The sequence below is a fragment of the Pinus tabuliformis genome, chromosome 8 (genome assembly GCF_031772625.1).
Source record: "Pinus tabuliformis cultivar Carrire ecotype Pingquan chromosome 8, CPIR1, whole genome shotgun sequence".
In the NCBI taxonomy this organism is placed as follows: domain Eukaryota; kingdom Viridiplantae; phylum Streptophyta; class Pinopsida; order Pinales; family Pinaceae; genus Pinus; species Pinus tabuliformis.
Window position 1 is genome coordinate 306125841 of NC_142294.1, and position 26566 is coordinate 306152406.

The 26566-nt window shown below is 38.1% G+C and overlaps 1 protein-coding gene across 1 annotated transcript; it reads right to left on the bottom strand.

Moving 5' to 3' along the window:
• Window positions 1–9245: 9245 nt before the first annotated feature.
• On the bottom strand, window positions 9246–11531 carry LOC149235354 (uncharacterized). Its single transcript, XM_089368527.1, has one exon. The coding sequence runs from the start codon at window positions 11529–11531 to the stop codon at window positions 9246–9248; it is 2286 nt and encodes a 761-aa protein (XP_089224653.1).
• Window positions 11532–26566: the final 15035 nt, after the last annotated feature.

Sequence of the window (26566 nt, forward strand, 5' to 3'; positions counted from 1 at the left end):
AACATCACATTTGTAGGTTTGTAGTTTGTAGTTTTTTGACAAAACCCCTGCACTGTTGTCCTCCTCTAACTCATGCCGATGTGTGGTACAACTTGTGTGAGGTGTATGCACTTTGTCCAATGCTACTCCCATGGGCAATTAATTCTCATCACCCACCATAGTTTTTAATCCATTCAATATGTCATTACCATGTTTTGTCATGGGTGTAAGATATCACCTTAGTGCCAAGGCCTCCCATTCTGCTGCATGAGTATGGTGATTACCGCAAACCCCAGGGTGACTCTTTCAATGAAAATATGACCATAAGCTCTTCCTTGGGTAATGAAATCCCTACCCAGAATCGTCGAGAGTGTCTTTGAGGTTGCTTATTGATGTGTCCGCAACCATGCATGTTCTTTTAGGAGTGCCAGTTTAATGCAATGCAACTGTATGTGAGGTCCTAAATGTGGGTTCCTCACGCTATCCTCTATCATTTCTCATTTTCACCGAGAGAACACTGATAAATTAATCAGGAATGGGAATAGCTCTGCTGATACTTTTCTTCAGGCTTCTATTTATGATATAAGTGATTATGTCAAACCATCAAAGGGACATTGTGTCAAAACATGTAATCTTTCAATTTGTAACGAGAAGAACCTAAAGTTGTGCTCAGATGAGGCTTTGTTCTATTTAAGCCCAGTGGAAATGGAGATGGCACGAAAAGAAGAAATTGAAAATGTTATATGCATTGAGGAAGCCAATTCAAAACTGACAAAGTGTGTTGAGATGTTAGCTAACAGTGATAAAAACTAGATGAAAGAAGATAATAAAAGTGCTTTGAATTTCAGAGGACATTCCTTGTGTAGCACACAACTTCTAGAATTGGTAGATGCAGTCAAATATGGGGCAGGGGATGTGTCGAACTCTACACATATTGCAGCAGAGATGCTTCTCAGAATTTTGTCAGAGAAAAACTCAAAACATTTGGATGTAGATACTTGCCATCAAAATAATTCTTCTGGTCAAAAACAACATTAGAATGGTTTGCAGATATGATTCTAGGTGATACAAACCACTTGGAGTCCACATCTGTGAGGTTTAATGAAGAAATTGGTGATCCATTCTTATCCCAGGATACTGCTTCCAATAAGAATGAAACAGGTCTTTATCAATGTTCAATACCAGAAAAAATGTCAAGTAATTCTGGTGCTCTAGATTTCATTGGATATGCTTGCATAACGAGCATCCATTCTAAAATTGCATAGATGGGTGCATCCCCATGCGTTTTGGGACGAGCCGGGATGCATGGATTCGATGTGTGACCATGCTTACTTCATTTATTGCCCTCGTTTAATTCCTTTCATCGTGATACAAGCCACTAGCTTATGTTAAGGGATTATTCAATGTTCTTTGAAAAATATATGGCATCTTCAACCAATTTCCTGAAGAGGAGGTGGAATGAAAACAAGTTAGTTCATAACATCGGTATTTTTCATGTGAGAGCATAAAATCCAACTAGTTTCATGAGAAATCAAACAAAAAATAATGAAAATAATTCTAGTCAAGGATCAAAAACCATAGGCAACCAACATTAAAATGATATGATGGCATGATTTTATAAACTCGTGCTTCAAATTCTCCTTTTGAGACGAATTCCAAACTAGGAATTAATAGAAAAGCCAATTGATGCTGACTTTGATATCTGTGTTTCCCCTGGGGATGATGTATTTATGGAGCAAGTGGCTTGAAGTACTAGCAAACATGGGTTCAGAGGGGTGAGAAATTTCAGCTATGTCAACCTAGGGCTTCAAGGGTGCTAGGGGAAAACAACGTTATTACGACCCAAATGAACATGCTGAGATGGGGAAAAATAACCATGAATCTAGAGGGATACAATACAGAATAATTCACCCCATGATGTCTAACAATGCTGATGAGAATGTGCCTTCTCTTTTAGAAATTTTGGGTTTCTTCCAAACCCTAATATGGGCACGTAATGAAAGCCAACTTGAAGAAATATATGCCCATGCGCAGGTCCTTCACCAATCTGTGTTGTCAACTATAGAAAGATGAGTTTTGAGGTCGTAGGGGAACTTTCAATGCATCTTTGAAGCATCAAACCTTGAAACCCTAAAGTCATCATGAGGTTAGTATATAAGACAAAACATGATGTGGGGATTCAACGTGTGACGCATGAATGAACGCACCAAAGGGGGTGGATAGGAAATGTCGTACGAAGAGAAACTAGTTGGGGGGTCCTATAAAAACCTATAAGCTAGGAGTGAGTGGCGGGGTACCCAATGTTTTGAATATGCCCAAAAATTTTGGTGGTGTTGTAGCGGCTACAACAATTGGCGAACCACTGGTAGAATCTAGTATCTCTGTCAACATCCCTGTAGTATTCCGAGTGCGAATACTGATGCAAGGGAATATTGAACAGATGCTATGGTCACCTCCTGCATTATCACGACCTTTGCAGATATGCCTTCCCTCGTGCCTCAACTGGGTCTTGCCAGTCAGTAAACACCCAATTGACAGTTCACACATGCCGATAGTTGATGGTGATGCAAAGAACAAGGCAGGGGGTTTATTGTATTTAGAATTTTAAAAATAAGTTTCTGGTGTTGCTCCACTGCCAGTGGGCCTGGATAGTACCCCGGTGGAGACACTTCAAGAAATTATAAACGTTGATCTGCTGCCAACAAGCTTGGTCAGTACCCTGACGAAGTCATTGCATTACCTCTCTGGGAAGCCTTTGTCGAACCTTTACCCTTTATTTGGTTTCATTTTATTTTACGTGTGCATTTGCACTTATTTTTGGGCGTTCATTGCACCAGGGCGGATGAAGGATCCCGACTTATTTTACGAGCAAAATAGGTTTTTTCTTGTCAGACAAAAACTAAGAGATATCTTGATTTAGGTTTGCCCTTATACCAAGCTTCCACGTCTCATTTCCTGTCAGCAAGTGAACAAAACACAAGTCATCGAAACAATAAAGACCACGCTGAGCACGAGCTTCAGGTTATGGGTATAGGTCATTTAAACTGATTAGGGTTCCCCATGAGCAATCTGTTCTTATTCTCCCTGTTAACTAATTAGACTCGTAGGAGATATATCCAGGATGCAAATTTGATGACTGGCTCTAAGAGAGGCTACCCATTGGTGTAACCATCACAACTTCACACAATCATAGGGCTAGGTTTTTAGTTCTAGGACTAGGCTTTTAGTTCTAGGGCTAGGTGACCAAGAAACTCTCCTAGGGTTTACAAACCGATGTGAAGAGGTTGAAGCAATGTACTTGGAGTAAGAGCAAAAGGTGTGAGAAATCTATTCATGGCACCACATGTTTGGAATCTTCAGGTTCATGAAGGCTCATGCAGCGACATGCAACATAGGTGAAAATTCCAAGTTAGGTCAAAGCTGAGTGTATGATGCAATGCAGCAACCACGATTAATGACCCAATGTAATGCTATGTGCATAAGAGATCAACTAATTGCCACTAAAGTACCAATGCAATGCGTACGTAGATATTTCACGAATGCAATTCAACAACAAACAAATGCAAGGACATGAGTGCAAAATAAACAAATAGGGAACTAACTACCCGCAGTAAAGAAAATGAAGCATGACAAATTTAAATCATAAAACAAATTCTAATCATCCAACTAATAAGTAAAACTAAAACCTAACTAGTATAAACCCTAAATTCTAATTTAACCAAAGCATAGGTCCGGTTATGTGAAATCAAACTTCCAATGTAGCAGTTCCGAACCCACAAAAACAAAGATGATGAAAATTAGAATTTGTTGAAAGAGTTGTGCAAAAACTAACATGCTTACCTGTAAATCATGCACAACAACAATAATATCTCATCCACCTACAGGGAAACATGTCAAAGAAGACCTTTCAAGGAAAATTGCAACCCAATCCTGGTAAATTGAACCATAAACATGAAATTTATAGTCATCTAGCCATAACATACATTCGTTTATGCTTAACCTTAAATTGAATGCAAGTAAGGCAAGACATTGCCAGCTAGTAGAGGAATCTACCAGATTAATCCAATCTGTGACCCTATCATGATGTAGAGGATGATCAAGTTGATAGCCCTGAAAAGAGGGGCCTTTGTTGGGTGTAACTGAGATCCCTGAGGATTCAAACACAGAAACCCAATTCCAGAAACCCTAGTTTGAAATTGTTCATGGACTTCGTCAAGGATGTGAGGACCTGACATAACCATTAGTGCAAGCTGAAGTGCCTCATGGCCAACCTCTGAACCTTCAAACGACATGCCATACCATATTGGTAGCTTTGCAAGATTTGTAGATCGGTGTATATGATTATTGTTGGTTGTGACTAGACAACTATCAGTGAAAATATTGTGGATTGGATCCATTGTCTGAATGTTGACAGATTGGTAGCCTGACAATGAGATTCTTTATATTCCAGAGAATGAACTGAATCAACCGCAAAAGTGTTAGGAAAAGGGGAGATCAGGAAATTGGCATCCTCCCATCTAGGAGATTGTAAGGTATCATTTGATTGTGTATGTTGACAGACTATATTGGCTAGGAGACAATAAAAAAGATTCGAGACAATGGCTAGAGAACTCCCTTCAGTAAACAAATTAGGATATAGAGGTTGATGCACATCAGTTGAAATTTGATTGGAATATTTGCTCATAGAGATATTGCTCAAATTAGGGGGTTTCCAAGATGAGCTCGCATCTGGTGAGAAAATGTTGTGAGGAGCGTGATGTGTAGAAACCCTAATTTTAGAAACCTTAATTTGACTTGTTTCAGGAGTCTCATCAGGAACATGAGAACCTGACATAACCATCAGTGGAAGCTGAATTGCCTCAACTTCCTTATGAGTCCCTAAACGTTTGAAAGGTGGGTCAACAAATTCTGTTGGCTTCATAGGATCAACAGACGGATACATAGGATAATCACTAGAGGCATGAGCAAAGATATTTATGGTAAAATGAGAATTGATAAAACCACCAATTTGATCAAGTTGGGTATCCGATACATAAGGCTCCTCTTGGCTTAGGGGTGAAGAGGGACTAATGAGGAAACCAAATTGATCTGGATGAGATGCAAGGCCCTCTTCTTCATCCACTAAAGGCTACGAGTGGCAAAGATTAGGCATAAGGGATTCAGACTCCGCATCCCTTAACTGTGAAACCTCACCCTCATGCACATGATTGTAATCAATGCGAGCAAGATAAAGATATGAATGATCTGAAGGGACCACCGGTGCAATAGACCCATGGAATAAATCAAGGTAGAATGGATGCACAAGGTCATATGAAGGAGCACCGGTCGGACCCGAACTCACATCCTACCCATTTATGTTCACCAAAGTGAAAGACGGATTTGCAAGCCTAATGTGGTCTATGGATTTGATAGGACGATCAACTTTACTTGAGAAAATGCCAAAGCCATCATGCGTAGGTGAATGATATCCCAGGATATAATGAGATGCATGTTGAAAGGACCCAATCGGGGTTCCACCAGGAGGAAGAGATGTTATGTAATTTTTAGATTCAAGACCAAAAGAATGCATGGGGGATTTAGAGGCGAGACCATCAGATTTGTTTCCCAGAAAGCACTGTTCATTGTTTGAACCACTTACAACCACAATATTATTATGTAACAAGTCAAGAGGATGATGAGAAATCCCACAAACAATAATCTCTTCCCTGGGGGGTTGGAGTTGTTCCAGATTTAGAGAGATAGGCAAAACAAAATTATGGGTAGAATCTGGACATTTTGTAATCTGCAAATTATGATGATACTCATGTGAAACAGGACTTGTTTCTAATTGAAAATTTTGTAAAGAAATGAGAACCAATCATTGAAAATTTATATTCAAATACACATAGTCGGCATCACTTTCAGGAAATTCAAAACAAAGATGCACATATATGAAAGAAAAGTCCTCTAAAGATTCTTCAGGTTTCATCATAAGCTCATTTATCCTCTTTAACACATCTTGAAAATCGTACTTGTCAAACGCTTGTTGGAGCTTACCGACGAGTTGCTCGAATGAATGAATGGACACCACTGGAAACATGTGGCACCATTGCTTGGCACGACCTTCAAGGGTGAGGGAGAAAAACACACAAGAAAATTTTTCATCGTCAATCTCAAAAGATTCACAGAACTCTAGGAAGTTAGAAATGAGCTCGATTAAAGGTGTTCCATCCTCACCATCAAACTTTAACTGAGTCAAGTGATGGAGATGCTCCTGGGGGATGTAAAATAGACAAAATGGATAAACACCCCAGGAGCAAGATTTTGGTTGGAGCCATGAATAGATATGAGACTAAACTGCACGCTCAAGGGATCAGCTTATCATCTAGCTCTCCTTCTAGCGCTAATTTGTTGACGGGCCAAAATGTATCGCCAACGTCGAAGGGGGTCTCCCCGGTTTAAAGTCCTAATTAGACTTCACATCGTTTGGGATAGGAGCCCCATTCGGTATGTGGGCCCGACTGCCACCATGAATGTTTTCTGATCTTGGTTATCAAATGAGAAGGTGCCAGAGTGGGGTGAGAATGAAGTGTTTAGACAACGAAACAAAATTAGAACAAGATTGTAAAATTGCAGAAAGAGGTTTAAACAAGTCACAACAATAATAAGAAGAGATAAACAATGAGGGTGATTAGTGAGCTAAAACCCCATCAGACATAATAAACAGGAACATGTCGGAGATCAATTGCGAAGTAGTTCAGAGTAGGTCACCGACATGGCAAGGAACGAATAAAGACAGATTCTAAAGCGAAACATACATGCAACCACTATGTATCAGTACATAACATCTCGTGTATATGAAAGCACTCATATAGATATGGTGAGGTACCAGAAAGCTAATACAATCACCATGAGTCAGCATGGGAATTAGTGCAAAAGGAAAAAGAAAACATCTTATTAATATTGCTGCAACTTCAAATACATATCATGCAACTGGTCAATACCCAGTAGTGGAACACAGACTGTTCATACCATTTCCCGGTGTCAAAACCCTAGCCCTACTGCAAACCCACTCTCCTAGCTACCAAGAGCTGAGTGACCCTAGCTCTCAAGCATCAATCAACTATCTATCTTGGCCTCAACTCGACTGCTAAAACTCCTGGTGAATGAAGCCTAAGGGAACATTTATAGAGGTGAGGTGACTGCTCACCTACCATGACCCTTGGCCTCCCTTATGACCTTTCGGCTACCTTCATAACTCTTGAGATTACCCACTTCTTCCTCAGGCCACAATGATTATTACTTGCCCAATTCAGACCTAACATAGTGGCCGACATAATGGTGGGTGATATTTACATCATGATGAAAAGGATAGAGAGAAAGATGTTGAGGGTTATTGGAAACCCTAGAATGTTGGGTGCCCAAATCTTGCCACGCTGTAGATGCTTGGTCTTGAGATCGATTCATTTTCTTGCCACTATGCCTCACTTACCTTCATCTATCTTCTAGTGACGTGCCTTTGAGTTTATTGAAAAGTTACTAGAACTTGGAAGGGACCATCTGGCTTACTGAAGGAAAACCTAGTTGTGCAAGCTCCATGAGAAACCCTAATCCTTTTGCGTAGACCAATATCTATTATGTTCCTTCTACCTGCATGCAAATAACATTAATCACACATAATTTCGAACAAAGAATGATAATGGAATTACAACTAGCTAATATGAAAGAATGACATTATTAAATAATTAATTTAGACCCCTATGTGGTCAATTACTATGCCACAATATTATCAATGCTGTGGCCTTGGGGGGTCCTCTTGGGCTTCCTCAACCGCATTCTCATTTACTCTCATTATCGCTTCACTGCACATACTGTCTTGGTATCACTGTCTAATCGAGGTCACTAGTGTTCACCAAGGTTAGACATTGTCATGTTGGCTAGTTATGCAAGAGCAAACTTTGTCCTGTAATGGTTTTGTTACTGTTCAAAACTGTAATGTGTCGTAGAAGAAGTTTACACACAGCTGAAGATTCCAACTGCACTGATCTTATGTGTTTTTTTGTAAAATGCCATCAACAGGCTGAACTTTCAAGGCCAAGGCCTTGCTGTAACTTTTTGTATCAATAATAGCAGTAGTCATATTGAGAAAAAAAAAAAGAGCAAACTTTGTCCATGCCCTTAACTCACAATGTTGTTCCTTTTGAATTGGTATTGGTTCTCGGCCTAGTATATTACAATCTTTTCCTGATGCTATTGTAAACTCTTCAATTGGAACAAAGATGAGCCCTTCTTTGAACCTGTTCCTCCAATACTGCAAATTGTGTCATGGCAGAGTCTAAGGAAGTTCCAAGAGTTTGCTACTGACAACGGGCCGCTATCTGTCAGACACATCTTCCTCCTCTACATCGTAGTCCTTATATTTGATTTGGTTCTGAACCTAATCAATGCTCTTGTAGCCCAACACTTTTTTAATTATGAACTAGAACTCCAATGCATCAAGCCTTGATTCTGTTGCTTCACAACTTGTTTTAACAATGTCTTAAGAGAGGTATAGTAACGTCTCAACATAAATTAATACAGTACCCCACTTTCAGAAACCTTGACACAAATGTGCTCAAATTTGTCTCACATCATAAGAAAACCCTAATATCCTTCAAAGTATATAGAGATGAAGCATGAATATAAGCCAACAAACTTGGGTTGAGGGATTTGGAACAAGTTGAAAGCCAAAATAAGCCCTCAAAACCTATGAGCTTAGGCAAAGGACCTTATGCAACATGTTTGCATGATCTTCTAGAGTTTCCTCGTAGATAGCTCCAAGATTTGTTTTGGTCTTTGGCTCAAACCAACCCTGTTTTTTTTTTTTTCCGAGGAAAAAAGCACAACTTTTTATTAATACTGTAAAAAGTTTTTGTACATATAGTTCAAAAGCCATGAGGAGGCTTAATAAGAACACATTCTGCTCAACCCAAAGGGAGCTATTCTACTATCATTTGTAAAGCTGTTGGAGTCTCCTCCCAGAGGATGTAAAAAACAGTATAAGAGCATGTACATAAGTAAACCTGGGGTCACCTTCATAGAAGGATAAACAACCCCAGAAAAAACCAAAAACTGTAAATATCTGTCATCCAAAACTAATATAAACAAAGAGTTTTGTGAATAGTCTGACAAACTACATGCTATAAGCCGGTAACAGAAAGCTGAAAAGGAAAACAAATATACAAAGACCAAAACCACTATACAAAAACTGAGAAAAAAGCTGTCAAAAATGAAGATCTATCCTGAGATCAAAGATCCTGTGCATAAGGGGGCTGATCTGTTCTGAAAGACTGCCCCTGTCTGGTCTCTTCTATCGCCCAGTTGCCCGGATCCTGTTGTAGACCAGCCTTAGATAGCTGATCTGCCTCCTCGTTCCTGTCCCTGTATATATGGCAAATTGACAACCTGTTAAAAAAAGTCTTCAGATAAGTAATTTCTTCAACAATAGTTTTCAGAATCTGGTTTTGACAATTTGCATTTCCATTGACCCAATTTATGACATTTTGTGAGTCTCCAAAAATCTGTATGGTGTTGATGTTTCTGGAATGTAGCCAGCATAAGAGGTATCTCAAGGCCGAAAGTTCAGCGAAGTTGTTGGTGCCAGTACCCAAACCAACAGAAGCTTTTAAAGAATGTTCGGGATTGATGAGGATATACAAACCAGCTCCAGCTCTATTATTTTGGGAAGCCCCATCAAAATAACCACACGGAATACCCTCCTGAATATTGATATGTTTTTGTTTTGCTTTGGACTTTTTGTCCTCGGGCGGAGGCAAAGTTGAATAAATGGCTGAGATATTAGAAGCTATAACAGAGGAAGGAGTATCCTTATCATGAAACAGACTCTTGTTTCTAGCGAGCCAAACTCCCCAACAGAAAAGAAGTGGCAGGTTCCTCATATTCCCTTCCGGATAGGATTTCCACCATTTCCTCCAAGCATCATCCAAAGGATCTTGCCCCCACTGACCTTTTACCATAAGAAGAGCAGTGACCTCCTCCCAGATCTTCCTTGAGAGAGCACAGGTGGTGAAGAGATGATTGGTGGTTTCCTCTTCAGATTTACATAAGGGGCATCGCCCTGGCCCAAATAAAAACCTTTTCTGTAATGTTTCCCATGTTGGAACCTTCCTTTTTAGTATACACCAAAGAAAGAGCCGTGACTTAGCAGGGCATTTTAATTTCCATATATCTTTTGCCCACCAATCCGGAACTCCCCAGCCTTTCTTTCCCATAAGAAAAGAATAACCATCTTTAGGAGAATACTCCCCAGAATTGCTATGTGCCCATAACAAGCAGTCAGGTTCGTCCTTAATCCTGATATTGGATCTTTGCAGTTCTTTAATGAAAACCGCCCATTCATTCTTCCATCTAATGTTTAACCCAAGTTCTTCATCGTCCTTCCAGGCCTGTCCCCAGATCGTGGACTGACCCACTTTTTCCACCTGATTTAGTGTTGAAATACCTTTTGAATCAAGGTGTCGAAGAAAGCCTGGGGATAGGGCATAATCTTCATTGCATCCTATCCAAGGATCCCTGCCAATCCTGACCTGTCTCCCATCTCCCACTTTCCAAGCTAGTCCTTGCTCAATCACTGAAAAGGCTTCCACCGTGGCCTTCCAGACTGCTGAGGGATTTTTTACCTTCTTGTTTTGACTCCGGATCCAATCTTCCAAAGGCATTGGGTCTATATACTTCCTTTTCACCACCCTGGTCCACAGATTTTCCTTGGTGATGAGCCTCCACCCTGATTTTGCTGCTAATGAGATGCTGAACTCTGGGAGTCTCTTTATCCCCCAACCTCCCCATTGTTTAGGTCTGGCGATTTTGTCCCAAGCCACCCATGGTAATCCCGATGAATCCTTATTGCCTGCCCAAAGGAATCGGCAACAAATTCTTCTAATTTTCTCCATTACTCCTTTGGGGATCCAAGTTAGGGCTGTCCAATACACTGGTATAGCTAATAGGACTGATTTAATAAGGGTCAATCTACCGGCTCTGGACAGCCATCTAAAGCTCCAGTGAGATATTCGAGTTTCTATCTTTGCTATAAGCCAGTTCCAATCATCTTTTTTGTAGGCAACAGGCTTTAACCAAAAGCCCAGATATTTGAATGGAACTTCTAGAGGTTGACTTGGGAAAGGAAAAAGTTCAGCCATTTGATTTCTTCTCCTTCTTTCAAAATCGGCCATACAAACTTGTGATTTCCCAGAATTTATCTGCATTCCTGTTGCTTTTAGAAAAAGATCAAAGATGCATTTTAACTCCTTTAATTCACTACCAGTACCATTAGTGAAAATCAGAATATCATCAACAAAAAGAAGGTGGGTAATGAAGAGATTAATTGCAACCTCGATACCTTTTACCTTTCCCTCACTTCTGGCTTTGTGGATCAGTCTGCTGAGCCCTTCTGCCACAAGGAGGAACAGGAGGGGGGACAATGGGCACCCTTGTCTGAGGCCTCTTTGGCTGTTGAAGAAGGGGGAGGCTGCTCCGTTGACCAAAACAGCAAAACTAACATCTGTGATGCACCCCATGATCCAACTGATGATTCTAGCATATGATAGAATCACAGATAAAGCCAGCTGATTCTATCATATGCTTTGGAAAGGTCAATTTTAAGAACAGCTCCCTTCTTTTTCTGCGTTTTGATACTGTGGATAACCTCCTGGGCAACCCCAATGGCTTCGTGGATCTGCCTGCCATCCAGGAACCCAAATTGTTCCATTGATATATTCCTTGACAGGATTGGTGCGATTCTGAGTGCTATAACCTTCGAAATAATCTTGTAAATACAATTACATAAAGAGATAGGTCTAAAGTCTTCAAAACTGTCCGGCTCATCCTTCTTGGGAATTAGGGCGATAAAAGTAGAGTTAAAGGGCCTGTAGACAACTCCTTTCAATCTGGACTCTTCTACTACATCAGTTATCTCTGTTCCAATCTGTTCAAAAAAATGGAGAAACAATTCTATAGTCCAGCCATCAGGGCCTGGGCTTTTGTCTTTGCCCATAAGCTTCATAGCTGTTTCAATCTCCTCCTTAGTGACCGGAACAGTGAGGTCTTCTGCTTCATCTTCCTTAATGAATCTAGGAAAACATTGCACAGTTTTGAAGACTTCTGCGATGGTAGCCTCTCCCGGATCTGCAAAGATATTTTGAAAATGTATTTTTCCTAAACCAGAAAGCTCTGGGAAGGAACTGACTTCTCTCCCTTCATCATCTTTAAGGTGCCAGATAGTATTTGAAGATTTCCTTCCTTTTGCATAATTATGGAAAAACCTAGTGTTCTCATCTCCAGCTTTTAACCAAATTGCCCTACTTTTAATCCTCCACTCTTCCTCCCTATCCAACAGAATTTTGTTTTGTTGTTTTTCCAATTGAAAGATTCTGTCCTTTGAAATCTGTGATGAGTATCCATCTGTGTCCATACTCTCCAACTGCTTCAGCTCCTCCCTTATACTGATCAGCTCCTCATTTTGTTTTAATTTTCTGTCTTTAGCCCAGGAAATTGTAGCTTTCTTCAATCTTTTTAAATTCTCCATGAATAAAAAACATTTATCCTCTCCAGCATTGGGGTCAGGGTGATCCCAAGTTTCATTAAACAGGTTGCCATATGAGGGGTCTTGAAGCCAAGCAGGATTGAATTTAAAAGGAGCCGGAGGTTTGTGAGGAGGAATAGCAATGTCTAAGAAAATTGGGAAATGATCTGAATTCCCTATTTCCTCCACCCACTGTCTGATCAGAGGAGCTTTAGAAGATAAAGACTCCGTTATAAGAAATCGGTCTATCCTTTTGGCAATCCGTCCTTCTCCTACTCTGCGATTTCTCCATGTAGGCTTCAGCTTAGTTGGGGAGGGATCAATTAGTTTCTGCTCCATGATGAGGTTAAAGAAAAAATCGGAGAGGGGGTCTTCTCTGGCAGAAGGGCCCCAAGCTTCAGCTCGACCCATAGAAAAATTTAAGTCACCTCCCATGATCATCAGCTGTGAATTCATAATGGGTTTGGTCATCAATTCTTCCCAGAAAGATTCCCTTTCTTGACATGGCCCATAGATATTTACAATGGTGATGGGAAAAGAGAAGTCTGGGGAAATAATCTCCATACCCAAAACATTTTTCATCCCCCAGCGGTTGATGGCTTTAACCCTCCCTTCTCTATACCCAATTGCAATGCCCCCCGAATGGCCAGAGGCATCCATAGCAATGAAAACCCACCCTGGGAGTAGGGTTTTAAGCATCGGTTCAATCTCAGAAGCCTTCCCCAGAGTTTCTTGCAGAAAAATAACATCTAGATTAGAATTAGTTATCCAATCTTTCAAGGCCAGTTTTTTCGGTTTACTAGCCAAACCCCTGCAATTCCAAGATGTTAGGATCATTTAATAACACCCTCTGGGGGAAGAACTGCTCTAAGAACCCCCGTGATCGAATGTTGTTTTCCATCTGCCACATCCAATTTGGCTTTAAGTTTTGCCTTTGACATGTCTGATTTCCTTCCTCGTTTGTTTTTGGAACTGTTATGTAAATGTATTGGTCCCAGGCCCCCTACAGACCCCCGATCCTCAAGGTTCCCTCCCGATGATCTCAGGTTATAAGGGCAGAGTGGTCGGGTTACAGGGAGGGAAAGAGGAGGCCATTTATCTTCACAATTTATATCCAAAGACGGTAAAGCTTCGACTATGGTTTCCACACTCGGACATGTTATTGTATGGTCCATAATATCATCATTGAAATTTACTTGCTCTTGATTTGATAGAGGAGCATTATTTACATTAACAATTTTTTGTTCAGAAGGAATAAGAGAAGGAATAGAAGTCCCGGGAGACATACCCTTTTCCGGTTCGTTGTTTTGATCAGGATTTGCATTTTCTTCCTCATCGAGCCCTTCCACCGCTTCCGCTTCTGTATTGTTCTCCTCCGCATCTACCTCCGGAATCATGTCATTTACCTCAGCAGCCTCCTGAGATTGATATCCTTCGTCCGCTGACTCCTTTACATTCTCCTCCGACTCCATATTCCTTGTTACTTGTGTTTCCGGCCCTTCGTGCTCCAACGGCCTTTGAACCTCTGCTTGAGCATTATCTCTATTGGCTGTAGTCCTACGGAAATGTCGCCTTCTTCTCATTTGTGGGCAGTCTTTTGCCAAGTGCCCATACTCATGGCACTGATGGCATCGGAATGGCAGGTACTCATAATCTAGTATCTGCTCGTATACATAGTCACCGAATTGTAGGTTGATTTTTTGCGCCAATCCTCCACTCGGGTTGAGCATTACAAGTATGCGAGCTTTTGCCCTGTTCTTTGTTGTCAAAAATGTCATATCCGCTTCCATATAAACCCCCAATCTGTTACCAATAGATTTGAATACTTCCTCTGTCCATAGGAAGGAAGGTAAACCCGGAGCACGCACCCAGACTGGAAACTCGTCCATGCGCTCCTTAATTGCATCAAAGAGAGGGGTCCATTTCTTTAGCAGAACTGGAATGTTCCCTATGTGCCAATTCCGCTGAAGAACCCAATCTGCCGCTTCTCTATCTTCGAATCGAAGCTTAAACCATCCCTTAGCAAGTACTAATGCTTCAAACTGTAATGAGTTATCTGATACAAAGCATTTCTCACCCCATTCTTGTAAAAAATCAGATGTGAATTTCTTACCTCTGGCCCTGCCAACCAGGGTGCATTCTGCTACAGCTATGGCTTCTATCATGGACACCTCCATCCCAAGGATTAAATTGTCAGCAATCGCCTGGGATCCTATGGGTCTTTGCGGCTTCCTTTTCTCTCCTTTGAATCGACACTCTTCCTCCGGCGTTCTTAAGCCCTTTCGACCCTCGTTCCTCGCAGGTGTTAGCTGTGCTGTGCCCAAGAGGGAATCTGTCTCCGGCTGAGCCGGGATCTGGCCCAAAGACCCCAGTTCGTCCTCCCCATTGTGGAAGAAATCCGGCCCCTGCCCTTCAGAGACTGCCAACCCCCCAGCTGAAAGCCCTAAATGGGAAATGTTTCCCAAACCCTTGTGGGCTATAAACCGCCCAAACTGAGATTTTCCTTTTGGGTCAGCAAACAGACCACCCACATTCGTTCCTCCCGGCACTATTGCTTTCGCGACTGGTGTGGATGCTCCCTCTGAACCAGAAATAAGAGACCCATGACCCGTCTCCTTCCCAAGAGGCAATAACTGATGAATTTCCACCTGAGATAACGCCTCCAGACTAGGAAGTTCAAAGGGACCGAAATAATGTTCCACGTTGTGTTCAGTGACATCCTTCCCCCACATGGAGAGGAGGTCTTCTACCTCGGGGTCCAGGGCTAAAAACTCGGCGGGGTTTACCATGGTTGGACCCGTTTCAATGCAACCGACAGTCAGCCCAGGTAACCTTCACGGTAAAATTGTTGTAGGAAACGGACAAAATGGCGAATGAAAGTAACAGAACAGTGTTTAACTTACAAGACGTAAACAAATGCCAAAACCTCGTGAAACCTCCACCTGCCAGTTTAACGAAGCTGCAAGGAAGTTCCCCGCGACGGCAGCTGTGCAGGGCTTCTGACCTCGTTCACCTAACCGAGGCCAGAGCGCGGTTCCGCCCACTGCCCAGGGATCGAAACCCTAACCCATCTTTCTCAGTCTTTTTCGCCAGTCCCCTCAAACCAACCCTGTTACAAAGCTAGAAAATACAAATTGGAATGGGGTATTCAAACCCATCTCATCTAGAAGTGGGACTTAAATAAATTGGGTGGAATCGCTAAGTCGCATAGTCACATTTTGCTGGAAGTCGCACTTGGATGGCTAGGCACGTCTGCAACCTTGCGACTTCCTAGAAGGGATCCTTGAAAATCGGCTTCATAGTCACAGAAGTCATAGGACAAGGGAGGTCGCACTTATCTCTGCTTGTTTCGGGGTGATTTTTCCACTTGGCGACTTGGGAGAGGTCGCAGAGTTGCATTCAAAGGGGGGTGCATTTTCTGGAGATGCTATGGCTGTGGCTATGTGACTTAATAATCTGGGCAAGGGTTGCACAATCGTAACATCGGACAAGTCGCATTGATCATTGTGTTTTGCAACGGTGATCTGCGACTGAGCGACTTCCAAAGAAAATCACACAACAACACGGCAAGACTGGGCGCATAGTAATTGACCCTCTTCGAGTGTGATATTGCGACTTCCAGGTGATCGGTGGAATGTGTAAACCTTTTGAAACCATGCGTGGTATGGGTGGGTGCCCCTGCGTTTCTTCCTATTTGTTGCACAACATCACATTTGCAGGTTTGTGGTTTGTAGTTTTCTGTTGAAACCCCTGCACTGCTGTCCTCCTCTAACTCATGCCGATGTGTGGTACAACCTATGTGAGGTGTATGCACTCTGTCCAACGCTACTCCCATGGGTGATTAATGCTCAACACCCACCATAGGTTTTAAGCCATTCAATACTTCATTACCATGTTTTGTTGTGGGTGTAAGATATCACCTTAGTGCCAAGGCCTCCCATCCTCTTGCACGAGAATGGCGATTACTGTAAACCCTAGTGTGACTCTTTCGATGAAAATATGACCATAAACTCTTCCTTGGGTAATGTAGTCCCTACCCAGAATCGTTGAGGGTGTCTTTGAGGTTGCTTATCGATGTGTCCACAACCATGCATGTTCTTTTAGGAGTGCCACTTTAATGCGGTGCAAATGTATGTGAGGTCCTAAATGCAGGTTTACTCACACTATCCTCTGTCATTTTTAATTTTCATCAGGAGAACACTGATAAATTAATCAGGAATGGGAATAGCTCTGTTGATACTTTTATTTAGGGTTCTATTTTTGATATAAGTGATTATGTCAAACCATCAAAGGGGCATTGTGTCAAAACATGTAATCTTTCAATTTGTAACGAGAAGAACCTAAAGTTGTGCTCAGATGAGGCTTTGTCCTATTCAAGCCCAGTGGAAATGGAGATGGCACGAAAAGAAGAAATTGAAAATGTTATATGCATTGAGGAAGCTGACTTAAAACTAACAAAGTGTGTTCAGCTGTTAGCTAACAACAATAAAAACGAGATGGAAGAAGACAATAAAAGTGCTTTGAATTTCGAAGGACATTCCTTGTGTAGCGCACAACTTCTAGAGTTGGTAGATGCAGTCAAATATGGGGTAGTGGATGTGTCCAACTCTACACATATTGTAGCAGAGATGCTTCTGAGAATTTTGTTAGAGAAAAACTCAAAACATTTGGATGTAGATACTTGCCATCAAAAGAATTCTTTAGGTCCAAAAACAACATTAGAATGGTTTGCAGATATGATTCCAGGTGATACAAACCACTTGGAGTTCACATCTGTGAAGTTTAATGAAGAAATTGGTGATCCATTCTTATTCCAGGATACTATTTCCAATAAGAATGAAATAGGTCTTTATGAATGTTCAGTACTAGAAAAAATGTCAAGTCATTCTGGTGCTTTAGATTTCATTGGATATGCCCGCATAACGAGCATCCATTCTAAAATGGCGTCGATGGGTGCCTCCCCATGCCCTTTGGGACGAGCTAGGATGCATGGATTTGATGCGTATCCATGCTTACTTCATTTATTGCCCCCATTTAATTCCCTTCATCGTGATACAAGCCACTTGCTTATGTTAAAGGATTATTCAATGTTCTTGTTTGCAAAATATATGACATATTCAACCACTTTCCTGAAAAGGAGGTGGAATGAAAAAAAGTTAGTTCATAACATCATTATTTTTCATGTGAGAGCGTAGAATCCAACTAGTTTCATGAGAAATCAAACAAATAATAATGAAAATAATTCTAGTCAAGGATCATGAACCATAGGCAGCCGACATTAAAATGATATTGATGGCATGATTTTATAAATTCGTGCTTCAAATTCTCCTTTTTAGACGAATTCAAAACTAGGAATTAATAGAAAAGCCAATTGATGCTGACTTTGATATCTGTGTTTCCCCTGGGGATGATGTATTTACAGAGTAAGTGGCTTGAAGTACTAGCGAACATGGGTTTAGAGGGGTGAGAAATTATGTCAACCTAGGGTTTCAAAGGTGCCAGGGGAAAACAACATTATTACGACCCAAATGAACATGTTGAGATGGGGAAAAAATAACCATGAATCTAGGGGGATACAATATGGAATAATTCACCCCATGATGTCTAATAATGCTGATGAGAATGTGCCTTCTCTTTTAGCAATTTTGGGTTTCTTCCAAACCCTAATATGGGCACGTAATGAAAGCCAACTTGAAGACATATATGCCCATGCACAGGGCCTTCACCAATCTGTGTTTTCAACTATAGAAAGATGAGTTTTGAGGTCGTAGGGGAACTTTCAATGCATCTTTGAAGCATCAAACCTCGAAACCCTAAAGTCTCATGAGGTTAGTATCTGAGACAACACATGATGTGGGGATTCAATGTGTGATGCATGAATGGACGCACCAAAGGGGGTGGATAGGCAAGCTTGCATGGAAAGCGACTAGTTGGGGGTTCCTATAAAAACCATCTAAGCTAGGAGCGAGTGGCGGGGTACCCAAAGTTTTGAATATGCCCAAAAATCTGGGTGGTGTTGTAGCGACTACAACATAAGGTTTGGAGGTAAAGCTATTCCAATAGAAGTTGTGTAGATAACATTATTATCAACTAATAATATTCTTATGTTTAGATGGATTTGGGTGTATGAGATGAAGGAATTCATTTATTCTATCTTTTGAGTGGTCAAGTTACATCATATTGGAAATATTGCAACCACAAAAAAATTGTCTTGTTATGAGCTTGATTCTAATGCTAAATCTTAGATGAACATGCCATTCATGGATGGTTCCTTTGTGTCATTTGAGAGTCAGGTGCTAGGATATTTAAGGACTCATTTATGACGAGAACCTTTATTCTCCATTCACTTGTGAATTATGTAGCCTTGTTGTTAGTATATGTGATTTTATTGATTAAAAATGGGTTTTCATTCCATTCTAAACCTCATATTTTTACGAGAGTTGTATGCATATGGATTTAATTTCCTCCCAACTTTATTTTTTTGGGGAGGTCGGGGATTACGATTAGGATCTTCAACTTCTATGTTAAAGAATCAATATATAGGCTCTGTAATTACCTTTATGATGTCAAGGATAACTACCAAGATATTTATATCATCACCTCAAACTCTAATTAGGTTCTCTGCTCTCACGAGGAGTATGCCACTTTACATCATCCACATGGGATGTCATCCCTCCCAAATTGAATGACTTTATGGATATTCTATTTTATTATGACAAGGCTATTCTGAAGGTTGATTAGTATGGAAATGCTATAGGTGATATGATTTATTACTCATATTTTCTCTCTAAATTACATTAATTAAAGGTTCAACAAGAAGTTTGATTATGCCTATAGAATTTGATTGTATTGGAGCCCAATTCATATGCATGATGTGTATGTAGAGAGTAATATGGTGAATATATATACGATGATGCCAATTAATATATCCTCTTAAGTCAGTGTTGTGGAAGATATCTTGATTTGAGTTGTGGTTCTCCTTAAGAAGTAGAAATTTGTATAACTCTCTCAAAGGAATTTTATGACATTTTTCATTAGTCATTTGAAGAAATGCCAAGAATTGACCCCAACCTCATCGAACATGAGATTAAAATGTATGAAATTGATATATTGACTTGAAATTTGTGAGCAGGGAGTCATAAAAGGTGGCTCTTATTAAGGAAAAAGGTTGATATGGAACTAGGAAGCACATAATTCAAGTGTATAGAGAAAAGTTACTTAACATGATAAAACACAAACAACAATAGGAACAAAGAAAGAGTTCTTATACTTCATTACTTACAATGAATTTTTTATTATAAAAAATACAAAAGGACCTCTCTTTCTATATTAATAAAGCCAATTTTAACTATACATCTAGTTATTAAAATATTTTTTCATAAAGATCTAAAAAACTATATAAATTATGCATTTATTTATCTAAATTATTTATTATTACTCCTTAAAAAACATCAAGTTATTAAAATTATTTTTTTTGTAAAGAACCAATAAAATATATAAATGATGACCCGGATGCGGGTGAAAGTACTGAAAGCATGGCAAGGCCACATGGCCAGCGAGAGTTGCCACGAGCCAGCCCGTGGAGGGACGAGGCACATCATGCCGGGGGAATAAATGAGGGAGCCCCTGCTCCAGTTCTTAATGAAAATTAATGCTGGCAGAAGGTGAGAGAAGAGCGCATTCATGGCGCTCAGGTTCCAAGAGAGGGCCAGGGATTTTAAGGCAGGAGCAAAGATGTTGCAGCGACATTCTTGGCAAGACCAGTTTCAGGTGCAGACGAGCCGGAACATTCTCTGCCCTCTGGAGACTCTGGAGATTGGGAATTGGATCCGTGAAGCGGACATTCTGGGCAGTTTCTCTGTTCATATGGCGAGAACAAGAGAAAGACAACCATGTCGAAGAGGGTCTGGTCGTGGGGCACCTTCTCGCCCTCCCGCAGCGGCAGAAGGGCATCACCACTGTTGTTGTTGCTACTGTTTTCGTAGAGTTGGAATTCCCCACCTGCAAGTATCTCAGTTCATGGACACCTCCGACCCGAATAAGGGACCGCCGGGGCAGCCTGCGCTTCCGGCATTTGGCACAGCAGTATTTAAGCTGGGCAATCTTAATGCCCATATTTCAATCCTCTTTGCCAGAGACGCAGAGGAGGACCTCGATGGAGCAAGCAGCAGAGAATTACCCTCTGCGAATCCGTTGGACAAGGTCGAGGATCAAGCAGTTGATGCAAAAGGGAAGGCGCCCATCCAAACTCAGACGCAGGAGGCGTCGTCGTCCAGAGCGGGAGCGAAAGAGGTCCAGGAAGACCCCCTCGAAGGCTTTGGGTACCCGGTCGTGGAGATGGACCCGGAAGAATTGGAGCCAGAAGAATAGCACCATCATCCTCCCTCCTTTCAGGTCCTGTTTTGTAGTCTTCTGTCTTGGTCGCTTGGTCATGTTTTGCGGTCCTCTGTCTTGGTCGCTCATTATGAATGGGTCTGGTAATCTTTATATAGGTCCTGCTCTGCTTTCAATTATGTCACCTAGTTTATTATGGAAGTCTGCTAATATACAGGGTCGCCCCTGCGTGGGTAGTGTTTTTGAGTCTCAGCCCCTGCGTGGGCGATGTCAAAGTTAAACAATGACTTTTTGATAAGGTTTTGGGGCTTCCAGCGCACAATGCAAGCAACTGTCAGCTGCAATACCACAGTGCCATCGCTGGCCTTGGAAAACTTGTTTCACTGCATGTAATTTCTCTCTGTATATAATATAATTTCCAAGAGTAGTCTTACTGAGAAAAATATATATATATAAATGATGTATTTATTCAACTAAATTATTCATTATTACTCCTAAAAAACATCATCCTTCCTCTTTAGCAATATCTACTACATTTAATAACATTATCAATGGATATAAATCACACCGACATTCTAAATCATTATGAATAGATATAAATCATCTTATCTTATGTCATTCAAAATGTATTACAATGATTAGTGTTAAGTTCAAAATAAGCCTGAGAGGGATCAAATCTCTTTTCACTCTAAAAGAGGTTAGATTTGATCCCTCTTGGCACTTGGTAGATCTTGAGTTAAGATGGATTTAGGTTGGTCTAATTTCCCTCTTTAAATAGACTATATTCCACATGAATACTATAGGTTCTCAATATCATGAGTCATTTTTTATTTTTATTATATTATTTTATTTTTAAAGGGTTATTTTCATTTGTTATTTTTTTTTTTTAATTTTGTTTTTTAAAAGGATTACATTACATTAATTTTTTTTATTTAATTTAATTTCTATTTATTTATTTATTTTTATGTAATTTGATTTATTCACAATGTTAAATATTATGTTACAACATCTCTACCATACATGATATAAAATAAGATTCAAATAAATATTTATAAAATACTATTTTGAAATGACTATGGTTGTTGGACATGTCTTATTGATAAGCCATGGTATTGGCTCGTGGTAATGTATTAAATCCTATTTACAAATTAATAATATCCACGATCCATGATTAAGAATCTTATAAGTTTAATGTAGGTATGAGGTTTTTAGTACTTATTAATTAAATTTAAATATGCTTACAGGATCATTATTGTACAACACTACATCTTCCCATACTTTCTTGATTTTGGATTTATTTAAGAAATAAAAATAAAATATTTATAAAATGTTGTTGACATATAATCTTTCTTACATTACACTAAACACCTAAACATTTCCCATACTAAAGTATAGAAGATCTCTTAAAATTCCTTTTTAATTTTACATATTTTAAATAGTAAGTTATCAAATTTATAAAAAATATTATAAATTTAAATATCTTTTATTATTTCAGATATGTTGAATTGATAATGGTTAAATGATTTATAAATGATAAAATCTAATGCAAGAAAATAAGCATATCAAATATGTGACCTTTTTAACTTTAGAAAAATAATTCATGTTTAATTTATGATCTCTATAACTAGCCCTTAATATAAAATATAAAAGACGATACTAATTGATTTATAATATTTTTTTAAATTATTTAAAAATAAGCATTTTGAGTAATTTGATCTCTTATATATATATATGTTTTAATTTAAAAAAAAACAAAAGCAAATAATATTATTGAGAAAAATGTTTATTAATTATATAAGATGTGCTATTTAATATAGACTATTGAAAGTGTTAATTTAATTGGTAATATATATTCTATTATATATAATTTTAATATTATAATTGAATTTTTTTAATATTATATAAATTGATATATGACCACATTATTATGTCATCTATGATTACATCATTCCATTTATATTACACAGTAAAATGTATTTATAAATATAGTTATTTTTATTTTATAATCATGGAATATTACATATATTTATTAACTTTTAAAATATAGATAGAATTTTTTATTTTATTTTATAATGATTCAATATTACACATATTTATTAAATATTATATAGATAAGTTGAAAAAATTTAAATTTATTTAAATTTAAAATTTTAAAATATTTTTATTTTAAAAGATTTGATATAAATAAATTTATATTAATTTTTAAATGTTATTTTTTCTATGTTGAATATAGAAAGTGTCACATCTACTCATGTAAATAGTGTCTTGTAGTATTATAAGATTTTTTTCACTTTTTATATTTATATAAATAATTATAATTATAATTTAACATTAACCTTGAAATATTTTATTTTTATTAAGATTTTTTTAAATGCTATTGTAAATTGAATGTTAAATATCGATGAAATTACACATTTTTATTTATTGAAAAAAAGAAAAAACACTTATTTATAGAATAAGAAATTTCTCTATTTATATATTATATAAAATTATTTTATATAAAATAAATATTAAAATATTTATTTAACTAATATTAAAATTTTTGTTTTTGCCCATTAATATTTTGTTTAAATATTACAGGATATTACTATATTAAAAACCAAACATCTTTTATATATTTAATTTAATTTATAATTATTAAATATTTAAAATTATAAATAAGTATATAATTATGCTATATTATTATAAAAATGGTAAAATACCTCTGTTATATCGAAACAATTTTAGAGAAGTGAGAGTTGTAATGGGAGCTGGGAATGTTCCGGTAGCTTTGAAGACTATTTTTTGCAGTTCCCACATTCTCTGGGGTTGGGGAATACAAAGCTTGTAGAGAAATATGGTGAACTACCCACAAAACATGAGCCCATATTGAAACCTTAGCAGGAAGAAAGACCAAAGACATCCTTACCACCGATATCCTTAATTGAGAAACTGGAGCAATCTCTTGATGGGTTAAGGAAGTGTGTGATAGCTCCACATAAGGGCCATATCTGGGATGTCATGCTAGTGAGTATTTCTTTTGCATATCGCACAAGATTGTGTGTGCATATTGTATGTGGCAATCAATGCTTAAACATTAGAGTTGTTTTTTCTCTTAAAAATAACTAAAGAAACATGTGAGAGAACTGATAATGAACTTGACATTTTATATATATATAAGGGAGAGACTCAAGGAGAAAAACACTCATAAAATATATTTATATATAAGAGAGATTATATATTATATATTTAAATTGATTTTAATATTTTGATTAACATTAATTTTGATTATTATATAAATTATATAATTAAAACAATATTTTTTATTTTTATATTTAATTTTTAAAACAATATTTTTTATTTTTATATTTAATTTTTATTATTATATAATATTACTATTTTGATTCAAGAGAAATTTCTAATCGTTACCCAAGTTTCCAATATTCCCACATTCTAAATACTCATGCAATATAATAAAATGAACACAAAACCATTTATCCCACCATAATATAGTAAAATGAACACAAAACCATTTATCCCACCATACAAAAATCTTAGAATCTTAGAATCTCAGAAAACTTAAGTTAAATTACCTTTGTTTTGTAATAGTTAAATCTTAAAAATTAAGATAAGTGAAATTGCCTTTTATCTCACAACGATTAAGCGCGGGAGATTAAATTGTGTTATTCTTCCAATCACACACAGTTGGCATTAGATCACCTTTGTCTCAGAATCAGCTTAATCAACCTCTGATCTAAGTTTGGTGCAACGCGTTAGGCTCAGAAGTTGTTACACCACCTTACCTTACGCTTACCATGGTTACAGGGTACATAGAGAAATTTTCACTCAAATGTGTGCATAGTGGATTCAGTGTAATGCACTTACCTGATCCTATAGTTTACGATGTTATACTAATTTACAATCAATGCCACAATAATTTATTAGTTGAATTATTGTTCTCAGTACTTGTTTCTGATGAATATTATTAATATATGAGGTATGCGTATAAATTATGGGTTACGAATATATGTAACTAGCATCCACATATCTTATACCCATATTAATAATAATCCATCTAAATCAAACATAGAAAACAATCATTAGATTATTATCACATTATAAGGTATAAAATCAAGTAAGAACGTTACACCAATGTGGTTTCATTTTTATGTTTATGTTCCTGATTTATACTTCCCTGTACAAACGCCTTACTCACAGGGACTGGTAGTGCTGTCCATTTCCATACAGGAGATGCATATGATTCATGGCACGTCATAATGAGACGTGGTTGAAGTTTCTAAGTTCCATTTATATCGCCGATACGTATTGAGTTCTAAGACATTGGCAATAAGCAACTCTCCATATTATCAGGCCGTGTTTTCATTCCTAGGGTGTTTGTGGAGGTTAGTTAGTTTGAAGTAGGTTTTGCTAATTTTTTTTTTTCACTTTAGTTTAGTTAGATGGTTTGAAGAATAAAAACTAAGTAAAATAATAGGTTTACTCTGGTTTATTAGTCAAATTCTGACTAATCTGCAATCCATATAAGAAACACTTTACTGAATTTCCCGTGTCTGAGATAGTAACACAAGAATCCATACAGAAACATTAGAATCCATATGCGATAATACAAATAATAATATAGAAATATCATAAACATCATTATTTTTTAGAATGAAGGCTTTGGCGACAAGAGTAATTTTGTTTAGATATTTCGGGATCACTCATCATAAAAATATTTTTATTATTGTACACATTTAGAGTCAGTAAGTGTGGATTATCCAGAGATACTAAATCTGATCAGGTATTGAGAGATAAATAGGTAAGAGATGCTGAGTTAGAGGAGAGATGTCTATTATTGGTTAGAGAAAAGAAGTTCCAAAAAGCTCTTCTCTAACCCAGCATTTTTCACTTATTTATTGGTTAGAGAGATGTTCTTATAGTCTCTTCTATATTCATGCATTGTATTTTCTATATTTATGCATTGTATTTTTTTTTATAGGAGACCGTTTGACTCTCCAGTATGTTATGTACATTATTATATTCAACAGTGTTTTTGACTTACTTTGTAGTCAACAGTTAGACATAAATAAAATTATCTTATCTCATCTAATCTCCATTTCTCACCTATTTATCTCCCCATCTCTCACCTATTTATCTAGCATCTTTCACTTATTTATTTCTCAAGATTTCATCATAAAATGAACCACACTTGCTAACTCGAAACATAAACAATATTAATTTTTTTAATAGTAAGTAATCCAAAAATAAATAAACAAAACTATTATTTTTAAATAGAGTCTCATATAAAATTCCACGACTATCCTCTTAATATTTACTACATGCACGTGAAATGAGCATAGCTTTTGGAGGATCCTGCCAAGTTTGCGGGCACCGATCATGGCTTCTCTGCCAGTTTCTTGTTATCTGCGAGATCTCTGAAAAAAATCCACCTACTATCAAATTGAAATTCGTGGTACATTCTTGATGGCTTTGGGTATCGACGCATGGTCACGCACAGTCAGATGCAACAGGCACCGCCGTTTAAAAAGCAAATGTTTGTACGCTCATCCATGGGTCTATTCCCACTATATTTCGCTTTCTCATTCACATAATTCTCGCCCGCATTGATGGAGGGGTTGAGGTCCTTTTGATCCCACAAACACGAGAATCCACCCCTTTAAACCCTAACCACGACAGATGTTGGTGGACTTTCTGAAA

Coding starts and splice junctions, on each gene's coding strand:
- LOC149235354 (XM_089368527.1), bottom strand. CDS start 11,531: ATGGGGTGCATCACAGATGTTAGTTTTGCTGTTTTGGTCAACGGAGCA.